Raw genomic sequence first — 16,181 nt, forward strand, 5'->3', positions numbered from 1 at the left:
AGCAATTTTGAGTAGAAATAACATAAAAAAACCGGCCAAGTGCGAGTCGGACTCGCCCACCGAGGGTTCCGTCCTTTTTAGTATTTGTTGTTATAGCGGCAACAGAAATACATATTCTGTGAAAATTTTAACTGTCACGCTATCACGGTTCATGTGATACAGCCTGGTGACAGACAGACAGACGGACAGCGGAGTCTTAGTAATAGGGTCCCGTTTTTACCCTTTGGGTACGTAACCCTAAAAAGATTTAAATATAATGGCTCACATATTTTATAGGTACATTAAGTACACTCATGGACAAATATAGAGGAACGCAAAACAAAGTTTAATTATTTTGAAATTACTTTAGGTGCAGCATCCAGTAATTAAATCTATTTTTTTGCGTTGTTCAAAATTTTGTCTGAGTATATTTCGGCCATCAAAAATGGCGACAATGTGAAAGTAGCTATAGGCCGAGCACATAATTAGCGCGACAGTATCTCGCTGCGATAGACTACCCGTCTTTTACTAACTGTATGAATTAAAGAGGGAAGGGTAGTCTATGTCGCGGCGAGATACTCTCGCGCCAATCATGTGCTAGCCCGGCTGCTAGGGTTCAAAGTAGGTATACCTACACGTACCTCGTTTCAGCAAGCTTCCTTATGAACCTAGAAAAATATCCCAGATATCATTTCGCGCTAATTATACGTACATTCTGTCAAAAAATATAGACTGAATTCCGGGAAATCTCAATTCGTGCTGGGTAGCTTAATTAAATCCAAATAATTGTCGCCTCAGATCACCCGTTTAATTTCAAAGGACCAAGGAGGAATCGCGTCTGGAGAACCAATATAATATTGACCCATAAAGCGGGATTTACATAACGAAATTAGTTGCCAGAAATTGATTTCGTTATAGTAGTTTTACCAACAGTTTCACGTGTAATTAAATATTTTCGTAATGCATGCATTAACTTCATGAAAGCAAATAATTTCGTACACGATTTTTTGGAGAAATTAGTCTCATGAAACTAATTTCGTAGTGTAAATGCGACGTGAAAAACTAGTGTCGCGAAATTGCCTGCGCTGTGAGAACGTGTAGCTTCTATGCTGATGGGGCCTTGGTCACTGCGATACTGTGAATTTGACGACGCTAATTATTTCACGAAATTACTTTCTCATATATGAAACTACTTTCGTGAAACTGATTTCAATATGCATGACCCTAATTTCGCAATGTAAATCCCGCTTAAGCGGTTGTATACAGCAGGTGAAAGGGATACCGAAAAATAGTATGAGCAATGCTGTGCGCATGGATTTTACCTACTATGGCGCCCGCGCGCGTGCGCCCGCTCCGCACACCCGCGCCAGTTAGCGGCGCGATTCGCGATGGTGGCGGCGACAACCATAGGTGGGAACGAAAGCTAAGATCGCTGTGTTCCGCTCCAACATATGGTTATCGCCGCGGCCGTCGCCGGTCGCGCAGTCGTGGCCGAGCCGTAAGGCTAGTTTTCCCTACCGATGTTCCACCGGTAAATTCCAAAATATGCGAAATTTGCACAAGGATAAGTTTCAGAAATTCACATTATTTTTGTATAGTGATCGAAACTTCCCGCCAGGCGGGCGCTCAGTTCGTAGTCGCTTTTCGCTACATAAGTACATACGGGTTTTCACATGTTATCGGCTACGCTCGTAGCGCGTAGCACCCGCTGGCATTGAATGTGTTAGTTCGTAGAGTTCAAAGGTAAAATTCTTGACGCTCATAGCTCTTGGAGTAACATACAGGATGGAATCGAAAAGATCCAAATTCCATAATTCTCTCCGGCGCTTACGTTTTACAGTTTCAAGAAGAATCAAAGGACTCCTTAATGGACGGAATGATGTTTCCTTAATTAAAATATAAAATGAAAGAGAAACGGTTTTTTCGAAATTTCTGTTTATTCTACAGTTCTGAGACGAGGATGACGATGGAGGGATTTTTTATCATCAAGTTTTCAGAAAAAGAAATGTTTAAAAAGGCTGTTGAATATCACCAGTATTTTACATTTGTATTTTTTTACTAATAAATTATTTTCATGCAGCTCTATTTATTCCCGACGCAAAAAGAGGGGTGTTATAAGTTTTACGCCAATGTCTGTCTGTCTGTCTGTACCATCGTAGCTCTCAAACGGACGGGCCGATTTTGGCCCTGTGGTTCTTAGCTGTGTTTGATAAAAATCGATCAAGCAGTTTGAAGAGTCCAAGGCTCTTATCCAAAACCCCCCGAGCAAAAAAAATTCGTTGAGATTTAAAGTCGCGGCGGAGTAACGGGTAACGACTTTTTACTTGTAATAAAAGTCAGTTAGACCAAGAAAAGTCTGCAGAGATTTTGACAGCACACGCAGTGCCACTGTTATTTATACGTCATAATTTCATAGAAGTTTGACGTTTAAAATAACACCTGCACTCCGCGTGCTGTCAAAATCTCTGCAGACTTTCCTTGGTTTGACTTCTAATTTTATTTGACTCGGCAACAAAATTGATCATACTTTGTACCCTAGGCACAGAATAAGTAATAGTATTATCATACAGAACGGCCACGCACCGCCCCGCCCCGATTCGAATTACATCGCCCCGCGACAGCAGATTGACGTCCTTTTGCCGACCGCTCAGTACTGTTTTTAAGCAACTTACTCACACTATGATGCATGCCGCGTGTACAGACATGCCGTGCGTATCTATGTAGATACGCAAGTGATTTTTGATGTATAGCGTGTCCGCCCTGTGACCTAGGGCTTTCGCTAGCTGACGCGGGTGCACAGAGCGGGCGCACGCACGCGGGTGCCATTGTATGTAAAATCCGTCGCACGCGTCCGCGCCAGATCGCATACTATTTCCACCTCAGCAGCTCGAACAAGCATCCTTTCGTCACTCCAGGGAGTGAAACAAAGTAGCTTTTTAATTTAGTGAAGGCCATGAACTGCCACTTCATACTTCTGGGTCTATTACAAATTCGAAATACATTTTAACCTTTAATATGTTCTCACTACTGAGGTGAAAAATTATATGTGTCACACGAGAGCAAAGTTATTTTACATCTCGTGTTTTTGAGTCCCTCGCTACGCTAAAGATTCTAACTTAGAATCACTCGCGTCGCTCGTGATTCAATTATATAATCTTTCGCTTTCTCGGGACTCAAAATCAACACTCGCAAGAAAAACCAACTTTCCTCTCTTGTTGCACAAATACCTATTTTCGTTACCACGTTCACCCGCTCCGTGCAACTGCTGCAGCCAGCGGACGCCCTTACTGTTATAAATATACTTTCATCTGTGACTTAATTATTTATACAAAGAGACTGTACGCCTCAGGTTGCAAACATAAAACCACAATATACCTTTGTATCAAAAGGAAACCAACAAAGGTGTGTAATTGTAATTTTGTTGACTCCTAACCTTTATTTTACTTACACAACCCATTATTTTACCAAAACGAAATACAGCTCACATAACCCTTAAAACCATAGGCTTAAAGACTAATATAGTTTGATATAACTGTAAAGGTGAGGTTTTAAGAGAAACGCTTAAGGTGGATAATTACATACACTTACACACACACACAACACAAAACACAAGTCTCATTGAGCTTACCGTGGGACTCAGTCAATTTGTGTAAGAATGTATACTTTTTTTTACTTCTTGAAATTCAATTTGATATTTCTTTGCAAAATTCATGGAGATTATAATATCTGGAAATGTTTCGGAAAATTACGTGTTTGTTTAAAGACATTATATTTTACCTGTATATTTTCCATAAAAAAACGGAATTTTATTTACACCAACACGGAATGTTACCTTATTTTCAATATTCACTATTTAAATGAAGACAGAAATTCCTATTTTCTTCTGACAGTCAACATAGTTATTATTAGCATTGAATAAAATATACCGTTTTCGTAGTCAGTTTGTTTAGATAGCTTATATGTATTGATTTAAACTAACACGATTTTCACTCATAATTTTAAAGTAACACGGAATAAAATCGCGTAAAGACTGACGTTTATTTATGGCCTGACGTCACGTTCGAAACGTCAGGCCATAAATAAACGTAAGTTTTTACGCGATAGTCCCGTTTTAGTTTAATATTAGATAGTCTCTGCCTAAACTTTTAATCCGTTATTTATTTTTTACATTGTGTTCACTAGTCCATCTACTGGGCCTTACTGAACATCAGCGTCGCGGAGTGTGCCATGTTGGCTCACACCGTGACACCAAGCTGAGTAAGGACCATTTAGCGCAACCTCATTCTGTTTAATTATTTCTAGTTTTAGTCTTATGTTATGTTGTGCCAATGAGGATATAATAAGATAAAGCGGTACTGTCATAGTAAATTTTGTAACCACTTTAAATTCACTGTCATCTATCGACATACTTTAAAACTCAAAATGTAAAAATACGTTAAAATGTATTTAAAAATTGCAGTAATTTTTTTTATATGATTTTGACCCATGTTCTTTCACTGGTATGCGTTAAAATTATAAATAACAAACGAAACAGTCAACGCCCTCTATACGAGAGTAGGCCAAAACTAGTGGCGCCATCTGATCGAGAATCAAATTTTTGTGATTTTCGATGCACGTTTTTTCCTTAGACTGTATTCATCTATTACGGAGTTATATCTATCTTTGGTTGTGCTAATAAATGCTTTTTCTTTCTTTCTTTCTTTCTTTCTTTAATAAATAAATATTATAAATTATTTTTTCATGAATCGACATAGTCCCACATTAAGATCATTAAGGCTTGTGTTACGGTTATGTTAGACGATGATATACATACTATATTGTATCAATATATGATCAATATATTATAACTCAGGAACAAATATTCGAGATAAACACACAAATACCCTAACCGGGATTCGAACCCGGGACCTTAAGTTTCATACGCAGGGTCATTACCGATTAGGCTATTATTAGCTCTGCCAAACTTTCTATGAAAATAATGTAAGGTGCTTAAATTTCCCCAATGCGGTTTAAGATGAAAAGTCACCCGTAATGCTTCGGCATACGAACGATATTTTTTATCCCTCATGAAAAACCCTTCAATATTACCCCAACGCACCTTATTGCTTCTTCATTCCTTTCCCACTTTTCGGGTTACCAGTATCCTTACCCCAACGCACATTATTGCTTCTTCATTACTCTCCCACTTTTCGGGTTACCAGTATCCGTACCACGAGTCACTGACTGTGTCAACACTGACACTAATATGCAAGGAAGGTAGAGGTAAGGAAATGAAAAAGTGACCGTAAAAAACAGTAAATAGGCGGCGCCACCATACACTGAAGTACCTAGACCACACACCTAGTATTTATATAGATGTGCACCCGTGCGACCGTGAGGGACAGAACATACGCAATGCGACAAAACTAAAAGACGTTATAACATTCCTGACAACATACCAGGAACAACCTACGTAATTTGGTCGGGTTATTTGCTGCCCCTCCCCCATTTCATCTCTACATTATTATACCTCTATGGTGCATGTCGTAGTCTCCTATATATTACAATACTCTTTGGTCTCAGAGCCTACCTAGCGCCACCGGAGAGATTAGGAACTATTATTTAAAGCTGAAAGCGGTCACTTTTGCAACAATTAGCCTCATGTATGAAGTTTATATTTGAACGAAATATGTTTTATTCTGATGTTTGTTACCGTTATATCATGTTACAAATGCATTTCCGTTTTTAAATTACTATTTAATTACTTAAAATTATAAATAAAAAGTACAAAAATTTGCCCGCGAAAAGCTAGTGAGCGAAACGCTCGAAACGCCACGTGACGTCACGCGTTCGACAGATTAGTGTCATTAGTAGCAAAACGTCAGTTGGGCCGCCCAACGTGTGACGTCATCACGCTCTGTCGAATTCGCGCCAAAAATTATGAGCGTTTCAACCGCTCAAAAATTTTCAACATTTTAAATATTTTTAAATAAAATAATGTTAAGGTTTACAAAAATATTTTTATCATTTCCGGTGTTCCAACGATATAAATTATGAATCCAAAAATTAAAATTAATTCATGCATGGAGCTAATTCTGCCATAAGAGATTGTGATCCTTAGAAAGTAAATTCCGTTCACCGTAACGATTATTTCTGTACCAAACTGGTGGTACGAGTAGCTGTAAAGGTATAAAAGTTTATTTTCTTATCATAATATTCTTTTTGTAAAAAGTTTTAAATTATTCCGTGGACAAACATTGCTTAATTAAAAGGCAAAAAGGTTAATTAAGAGCTTGTGTGGGAAGGTATGAAAATTCATTAGCAGTTAATGGTTTTCCATTTATTTTAGAATCTTGAGAAGGAAATCTTTAACCGACTTCAAAAGGAATATGATCTTAAGTCTGGGGAAGCTCGTTTCACATACAAACGTAGTTACGCTCATTTTTAAACGGTTTGTTTACAGAAGATCTACCGGGAAACGAGAATCCGAAATGCAAGAGTGACAGATATGTTAGATAACGAAATTTCGATTTTCTAGTTTCGCGGTAAACCATCAGATTGTGGTAGTGGCGCACTCTACACGGAGTTTCGCGTAATATTCCCTATTGAAAATTCGTAGCTTTTGTTCCTAAATGAAACAAATCAAAAATGGCTGAACCGAATTTCAAATATCGAAGAGGCATTGAAATGTACGCGTATTTTCAGTAACTAAAATAGAGGCAGGTGAAGCTATGTGTAGGTAGATAGATATATACTCAAAGAGCTAACACTGGAAGAAGATATTCAGTTTAAAATAACGAAACAAGTAATCGAAATTAAACTATCGTGAGACATATTTCAAAATATCCGAAACATGTCGCCAAAATCGATTAAAAACAATAGTGAGTGAAACCGTACTGACCTAAATATAACGAAACATTTGTTAGAAAAACAATAGTGAGTGAAACCGTACTGACCTAAATATAACGAAACATTTGTTAGAAAAACAAAATACCACCATAGTGGCTTAACCATCTCTATTACATTGTAGTCGTTATTTATTTTAAAATTATTATAATATAATTGTTACCCAGCTGTTGTATTCATAAATGTTGCTATGTATTCATGACACTGTAAATGTTCTATTGGCTTCTGCAACACCATTTATAAAGATAATTCGATTGACACCTCATAGTTATTAACAATCTGTTCAATATTTTTAACAACAAAACCGACACATAGAAATATTTTTAAACGGTTAATTCGACGTTTTTTTTCACATTGCATATTACTTCGATTTAACGACCATTTGTTTGGACTAGCTCCCCCATCAAACAGCAGTCCGGATCTAGTAATAAAGATAGTGTATACTGCGTAATACTGGGTAATTGTGCTTCAACAGACCAATAGTTTTTATAAGTGAAAAAATATTATATTAGTGATGGATGGTCTTCTTTAAATACGCATATATGTTAACATACATGTTACATTTAACTGTATAGTCTTAGGTTAAGTTTGATCTCACTGCGATGCTATGAGTCAATATTATGCACTCCATAATTCTCATATTACCTGTTATTTGAGGGAGACAGATATTTATTATTAAGTTTTATACATTTTCCTGCAAAACTATTGTTATTATATTGTATTTATTACCTTTAAAAATTTTGTTAATGTAAGTTATATATTTAATAAATTAAATAAAATAAAAAAACATACCTACCACAATGAAATCAAATTTAAACTACATTTTGAATTTTGGAGTAACGCAGGCACATTTTACAGTAAGTACGTATTTCTAGGACAGCTCTTAGTCTATCATTCAACGAGAGATACTTTCGGTTGCACCAAATAAGCCATCATTACCTGTTAACCGGATAGGAACCATTACCGGTAAACTAATGCTCGAAAATCGGTTTAATTATTTTGCGATTTGCATTCTGCGCGCAGAGTGCAGCACTAGCCCGTTTAGTAAACCATAGAGTAACTTATACATTACTGTGCCTATGGATGGTATAGAAAGGATCGCAATCTCTTATGGCAGAATTGTTGTAAAACTGACCGCGTTAAGCTTTAAATAATAGTTCCTAATCTCTCCGGTGGCGCTAGTTAGGCTCTGGGACATGAGTATAACATGAATCATATAAGGCAACAAATAACCCGACCAAATTACGTAGGTTGTTTTTGGTAGTATTTCGGTGTATGGTGGCGCCGCCTAATTACTGTTTTTTGATGGACATCTTTTCATACATAGAGATTTGGCTCCTTTATATAGTCTCCATGAACAGGCCTTTAACAGTTTTTTGACAAGTTTTCAGAGATAATAAAACATGACATTGATGCACCAAGGCGGTTTGTTACAGAGAACCTACCGGGAAACGAGAATCCGAAATTTCGCTATCTGCCTCTTTATCGCAAGAATATGCAAGAGTGACAGAGATGTTAGATAACGAAATTTCGATTTACTTGTTTCGCGATAGACCCTCAGATGGTAGTGGCGCCCCCTGCGCAAAGTTTCGCGTAATATCCCCTATATTGCGACTTGCGATAAACTCTCTGTAATAATGTAAAATCTTAAGTTATACTATTATACTATGGACAGTGTATTGATTGGAACTAAAAAGAATAATATGAAAATTTGAACTTTTATTTATATTTGTATAATAAATATAAATAAAAGTTCAAATTTTCTTATTATTATTGGTAGTATTTGGCCCACACAAAAGACTCAATAATAACTAATAACTGCTCTTTTTTCATATAAAAAAAACATTTTGGCATGACTAAAATTTTAAGCCAAGGTATGAAATGTCATAAGAAAGCAGTTTCAAACCATTTTCAGTATTAACAAAATAGTAGCTTGTATTTGAAAAAGCGCATATTTGTTCTTAAATCCAAAAATTAATAAAAAAAACCTTGATTTCATTATATTCAATCGGTTTATTCCAAATTACTAAAACGCAGATATCAAGATAAAAACAACAAGTTTAATTCTTAATTTTAATTTAAATAATTTTTTTAGGTAACACGACACGTAATACACTCATGGACAAATTTAGAGGAATGCAAAAAAAAGTTTAATTACTAATTTTTTTAATTTAGTACTTTAGGTGCTGTAATACTGTAATTACTTATACCTTTTTTTGCGTTCCTATAAATAATAATATGTCCATGAGTATATATAGTTTTTTAATAAACGACGTATCTATCTAGTAAAGGGGCCTCGTATAAAAAAATCCATCCTTACTTATCGGGCGGATGGTAATGAGGGGTCATTACCAGTTTACATGAATACACCAAAATTGGTTTAATTGTTTGGCATCAATTTGCATTTTATTCACAATCTGTAGTTGTTGGTTTAGAAAAATTAAGGTAGGCATTTTGTCGATATTTCAAACAAAATGATTGACCCCGTGACCGCCCAAGACATCAACTGACGCTGTCGATTACAGAGTAATCGATAAGATTATTATTTTAATGTAATGGGTTGATACCTGAATAAATAACAATTTTATTTATTTATTTATATCAACCTAGGTGCATTCCGAAACGGGTTATCAATATATTCATGCACCCATAGATAATTTCAGTTGCACCAAATAAACGATCATTACCTGCCGAGCGGATGGTAATGACCGTCATTACCGAGTCGCGTAGATATCCCGAAATTGGTTTAATTATTTTGCATCAATTTGATACATGGTTTAGTACTTAATTACCAGATAATTGGCTGACTTGATAATATATGTGCATAAGGCTAATATGATGTGTATATATTTACTAACCCGGGGTTAAGCGATTAAACCTGAAGTTACCATGGTTACCAGTACAATTTGACACTGGGTTAACGGTTTAACCGCTTAACCCCGGGTTAGTGGGATGGTGAGTGGCGCTCAGAGTTTGAAAGCTTTGAACTTTGTGGCAAAGTACAGTCAAGTGTGAAAATAATGGATTCAAACAAGTTACTCAACTTATGTATTTCCCATACTTAGTTCTTAAATTAGGAGTGAAATGCACGTGAATGATAACAATTTTTTTCAACAGGAGGCGCTCCGCGGCCGCCGCTGCGCGTCTCTGCGCGGCGCGCCCCGTGACGACTCCGGTCGCTCGACGCCGGCGCTCGCGCACCGCTCCTCCCCTTCCCCCGCGGGCACGCCCGCCCCCAAGAAATCCAACTGGGAAGTGATCGAACACTTCTCAAAAACCAAGAAGAGTCCTACTGCGGTAAGTCATTCTACAATGTATCGTGTAGTCTAAGCGAGTAGGTTGAAATTGTAACAAAATGTGTTATTATCCTGGTCAAAACACCCAAATTGTAACTCCAGCTTTTTGAATCTAATACGACTGTTAATTGGTAGCACTTCTTTAAAACCAAGATGAGTCTTACAACGGTAAGTGTAATATTAACCTTATTACCCAAACAAGAAAGTATAAAACTCGTAACATTAAAAGTTAAAACTACCGTCCGATCGAAACTGGTTTATTTTTTTTCGAAGGAAGGAAGTACAATTTTTGTAAGGTTAAGGTTTATAGACGTTAAAATGAAAAAAAATAATGTCGGTGGCTTTTTCTATTTTAGACACATGGAAAATGACATTATCATGTTCATGACGTAGTTGTCATCAGTGCCATCACCTAGTTTTATATTTTTCGGAAGTAATCTAAAACATTTTTTTTTCAATAATGGAACTGCATCAAAATCTGTATTATATCAAAGAAAATTAAGAGGCCGGTGTCGATTTTGGAGCAAAAATGTAAAATTGATAGATTTAGTCGTTGAAATTATATACATTTTGTTACGTAATATCCGGAACTCTATTTTCAACTCCTTCTGCTTATAATATTAGTTGTAAATTGTTGAGCAATACACTTTTAAGTCAGTCGCGGCACAAGAGACATCTAGTGTCGAGTAGCAGTACTAATAATTCCGCTACTTGACGCTAGATGTCGACTACGAAAATAATAGTATTTTTGGTAACAAAACTGATGTATGGAGTGAGCACTACGTCTCCAAATTTGTATTTGTATTTTAGTATGGATCATCTAATTTTTTGTGATGTCAAGGTTGCTCTCATAACAAAAGTCGCTCACAACAGTGAGTACAGTCGCGAATGTATAATATGGGTATCTATTGTTTGACATAATTATTAAAAGTCATAATGTAATGATTGTCATATTATCATTAGTCATAATTTGGTATTTCTCAGAAACGCGTAACTTTTCAGCATTGCTATAAAACAAACCTAACCTAACCTATCTATAGGATAACCCGAGGAAAATCCTGAAAAGTTAACGGTTTCGGAATTATGACTAATGATAATATGACAATCATTACATTATGACTCAATAATTATGTCAAACAAAAGGACTTATATTATACATTGGCGACTGTACTCACTGTTGTGAGCAACTTTTGTTATGAGAGCAACCTTGACATCACAAAAAAAATTAGGTGATATAATATATATATTATCTCCTAAAATACCTAAAACGTTACACCCCGTATTTCTAATAAGGCACCCTTATTGAGAATAGTGTCAAATGTCACTCTCCGCCCAAGATATATATAGGCCCTCTATTATTACGATAAATTGCTCGAGAGTCTGTTATCTCTCAAGTTCTGATATTGGCATGGATTACATAACTAGACATCGGCGGCTCGTGGCATTTAGGTAGCATTTCGTCGCTATACTTACTCAACCTCATATCTGCAACAATCATTTGATGGAAATGTCGCTTTTCTTTCATTCGGAATACGGGTGTTTTTGTCACCAAACGAGTGTTGCAGATGCGAGGTTGAGTAAGTATAGCGGCGGTTTGACGTTTCTGACAGACTAGTGACGTAACCGTGTTTTTACAAGTAGGTAAGTTCGAGTAAGGTTTAAGTCGAACAAAGGAAACCCTTTAGAAATAGCTATTTACGATACAAGTGCGGAAAAGAGGAAATTCGAAACGAGTGGCGATAAATTAAAACACGACCGCAGGGAGTGTTTTAAATGGACACGAGTTGCGAATTACCTATTCGCACGTGTATCGTACAACGTTTTACAGTACATATGGCCCTTTAAACTTTCGACATATGCACGAAATATGCTCCTTTACGCACTAGTGCGAGAAAGTAGCACCATATGTACTGTAAATATTTTTTCAATTTTTAATATATGACATTCGTGATATACAATTAAGATAAATCGTTTAAGTGTCTATTGTCCCTCGAGCTAGGGCCGATGTCCCAGATTACGTAAAAATAAAGAAATACTTTATTTAGCCTTCGCTATAGTTGCGGATTTTCAGTGATATTAATTGTGACGTTTTCAACCAAAAGGTACCACATTGTCGGTTGTCGATAAGGTTGATTTCAAATTGAAGCTATATAGAAATAGCGCCTTATTGACAACCGACAATAAGTACCTTTTGGTTGAGGTTGAAAATGGCACAATTTATTTTACTTGCAAGGATACTCTTTGACAACAGACGTTGAAAGTCGTCAAATTTCAACTATGTGAACAAGAAGAAATGATTTCGCAATTAACAAAAATGCCAAAAAAAAATCATAGATGCAAGAAAAAATATTTCGAATGCAATAAAACATTTATATGGATAAAAGAACGAAGGATTGCGTAGTATTTGATGTTTTGAAATGAGACGTTGACATGACCGGTACCCGGTATTGACATTTTATTTAACTATCTATGCACGACGCACGTTATTGACTTATGTAAGCTGCTTATATCGACATTATCTCAAGGCACACCGGGGCAGCTTCTTCAGCTTTACGTAGCTCAAGTCCGGTCGTGTATGGAGTACTGCAGCCACCTTTGGGATGGATCCGCCAAATATCAGTTAGCCGCCTTAGATTCCATAGACAAACACGCTAGGAAGCTTATTGGAGATGCGGGATTAGTAGAGGCTAGACTGCAGAGCCTTGAACACCGTAGAAAGGTAGCTTGTTTATCGGTGTTCTACAGGATACATTTCGGGGAGTGTGCGATGGGATTACATAATTTAATCCCCCCATCTCCATTCTGCCACCGTGGGACTAGACGCGGACTTGCGTTTCACGTCGTTACTCTGCCAATGATTCGTACTAAGCGCTATGCATCCAGCTTTATCATGCGAACGGCTAAGGAGTGGAATTCACTTCCTGCAAATATATTCCCAGTCCACTATAACTTGGATCTTTTTAAATCGAGAGTGAATCATCTTTTAGGTAAGCATGATCCATCCTAGACTGCATCGGCACTTACCATCAGGTGAGATTGCGGTCAAATGCTTGCCTTTTTGTAATAAAAAAAAGGCCAAATATAATCATGTCAGGCTTTACTTCAGTATATGCTTATAAAACTGAAATAGATGTCATATATTAAAGAAAAAGTGACGAAGCCCTCCATTGGTGAAGGCCGGATTCGAACCGGCGTCTTTACTAAAGTTGTGTGTACCTATAGATATGGCAGCACCAATATCTCTCGCTATATCGTAAATTCCGTAAGGAATTCGTTTAGGAGGTGTAAGTGCGTACTGCTTGCCCTTAGAGTTGGTAAAAGACGCCTAGTCTTAGTAAGATGGCATATAGTCGAGAAATTGGGAAGGGTTCCGCCGTGGCGAGGTGGCCAAGGGGTTCAAGGCGTTAGCCCGGATAGCTAAAGACGCCGGTTCGAATCCGGCCTTCACCACTAGGGCTTCGTCACTTATTCTTTAATATATGACATCTATTTCGATTTATAATTTATATATAGTAGTGTGACTACTTGAAAAACACAACATATTTAATAAAATAATTTGATTTGTTCCCAAAGTTGTGTTCAGTATATATGTAACTTGTAAAAATTTGACTGTCACGAAAAATAATTAAAAAAATATTAGGGGACATGTTACACAGATCAACCTAGCCCCAAACTAAGCAAAGCTTGTACTATTGGTGCTAGGTGACGATATACATACTTATATAGATAAACGCATAGGTACTTATATACATAGGAAACACCTTTTGTGTTAATCACACAAATGAATGCCCTTACCGGGATTCGAACCCAGGAACACCGGCTTCACAGGCAGGGTCACTACCCACTAGTCTAGGCCAGACCGGTCGTCAATAACAGCTTTTCTTTATTCAGTGGTAACTCATCGATGTTTGAAAATATTATAATAGAATAGACAACCAATATTTACATCCGGTTTAGTTACAAGATTAATTTTAAAGTCATTATAAAACTGATATCATTTTGACATTAAAACAGCAATAAGACTAATAACGAATAGATTTTATAGGCCGATCGACCATCAATAGCCAATTCCTATTGTTTCATAAGAGTGGCATATCTGTCTCTAGTATTATGTAATCTTTGCTCAAGGGTCTATTATCCTTTGTAAAGCGTGTGTCGATAAGGCATCGTATTCGAGTGATATATCACTTTGAACTGTTATTTCTAGAGATTATGCTACCTCTACTAGACAATAGTAATTGTTAACGCCGCGCCATGCCACAGCAGCTTTTCGGGGAAGTTTCAGCTATGCCACGTCGAAGGTCTGGAATAATTTACCTCATCCCTTGAGAATCCTGCAAACCTTAAATAGGATTACTTAATCACCAACTTAACCAGGAAGCCTACGGACTTGATACGAGCTGCCTGTAGTTTGTACATTTACTTATGATTACCACAAGTGTTTTGTTCCTTAAACCTTGCAAGGGTTCATCAGTCCATACGCCATACTTATTAGTTGTATTATGTTAGTATTCATCTTCCTGTGATGCTGTTGTTAATAAATAAATTTTATAAAATTATCTTCATGAACACTCGATATTGGTTTGGTCTGTCATTGCCTCTTAGTTCGTGTAGCTACCGTTGGCGCTAGTTTAGTTGCATATGCAGCTGTAATGTTCAGCCAAGGTATGGTTGGACCGTGCCGATACAGTGTTTTAAGTACGACGCAACGCAACAATACTGGGTCACTATAAGTATATTTTTATATTAAATTTTCACAGGTAAATTTTCAAATGCACACAGTAATTAAACTGGGTATATCAAAATAACACTTTTTAGGGTTACGTACCCAAAGAGTAAAAACGGGACCCTATTATTAAGACTTCACTGTCCGTCTGTCTGTCACCAGGCTGTATCTCATGAGCCGTGATAGATAGACAGTTGAAATTTTCACAGATGATGTATTTCTGTTGCCGCTATAACAAAAAATACTAAAAACAGAATAAAATAAATATTTAAGTGGGGCTCCAATACAACAAACGTGATTTTTTGCCGTTTTTCGCTTAATAGTACGGAATCGTTCGTGCGCGAGTCCGACTCGCACTTGGCCGTTTTTTTTTTATTCGTTAATTTCAGTACATTTGAGTACGTTTAAGGAAACTGAATAGCATAGTTATGTTTTTGTATTTTTCATAAAATTAATTAATAGCGTTATTAAAACACCTACATTGCTTAAATTCACCAAACAATTTAAAACTATGATATATCAATATTATTTGGATTATCGATCGTCCGAGATAGTATTTGCGTTTAGTATGTAGCAAATGTATGCACTCATACCAAAGATAGATATAACTCCGTAATAGATGGATACAGTCTAAGGAAAAAACGTGTCTCGAAAATCACGAAAATTTGATTCTCGATCAGATGGCGCCACTAGTTTTGGCCTACACTCGTATAGAGGGCGTTGACTGTTTCGTTTGTTATTTATAATTTTAACGCATACCAGTGAAAGAACATGGGTCAAAATCATATAAAAATAATTAATGCAAATAAAAAAATCATTTATCCATATTTAAATACATTTTATCGTATTTTTATAAATATTTATTTTTAGTTTTAAAGTGTGTCGACAGATGGCAGTGAATTTACTGGGGTTACAAAATTTACTATGACAGTACCGCTCTAGTATAAGTTACTCTATGCTCATACTAAACACTAATCATAACCTAAACAGGCACTAAGGCAAGTGTACGCGCTCGTAAGAGCCTTATAAGAAAATAAATAAATCATTAATTATCTCCAAAGTGGAGTTAATTAGAATACCGATGCCTTTGAGAAAGTTACTTAATTTAAGCTCGGGAAAGCACCCTTGAAATGAAAGGACTTTAAAAAAACACCGTGTATAAACCGAAAACATAATTAGGTGAAATTATCATTACCGATTTTCCCTCCCTTGGGTGTTGGATTATGCCTCCCTATATCGATGAGGGGAGGGTAGAGTTACGCACTTGAGATTCTCGGGGATAAATACGAGTACGT

At 36.7% G+C, this 16,181-nt stretch overlaps 1 protein-coding gene and 1 non-coding gene across 4 annotated transcripts in view; both read left to right on the forward strand.

Annotated features, from left to right (window-relative positions):
* LOC134754539 (adenylate cyclase type 6) overlaps nucleotides 1–16,181 on the forward strand; it is a 364,633-nt gene that overhangs the window by 92,310 nt on the left and 256,142 nt on the right. For all 3 annotated transcript variants that reach the window (XM_063690838.1, XM_063690837.1, XM_063690839.1), the window contains exon 3: nucleotides 9,982–10,161. In XM_063690838.1, coding sequence (XP_063546908.1) covers nucleotides 9,982–10,161 — 180 coding nt within the window. The remainder of the gene's footprint in view (nucleotides 1–9,981; nucleotides 10,162–16,181) is intronic.
* On the forward strand, nucleotides 13,538–13,610 carry Trnas-gga (transfer RNA serine (anticodon GGA)). The gene has a single exon. It is a non-coding gene; the product is annotated as a tRNA-Ser (tRNA).

The sequence above is a fragment of the Cydia strobilella genome, chromosome Z (genome assembly GCF_947568885.1).
Source record: "Cydia strobilella chromosome Z, ilCydStro3.1, whole genome shotgun sequence".
Classification (NCBI taxonomy): domain Eukaryota; kingdom Metazoa; phylum Arthropoda; class Insecta; order Lepidoptera; family Tortricidae; genus Cydia; species Cydia strobilella.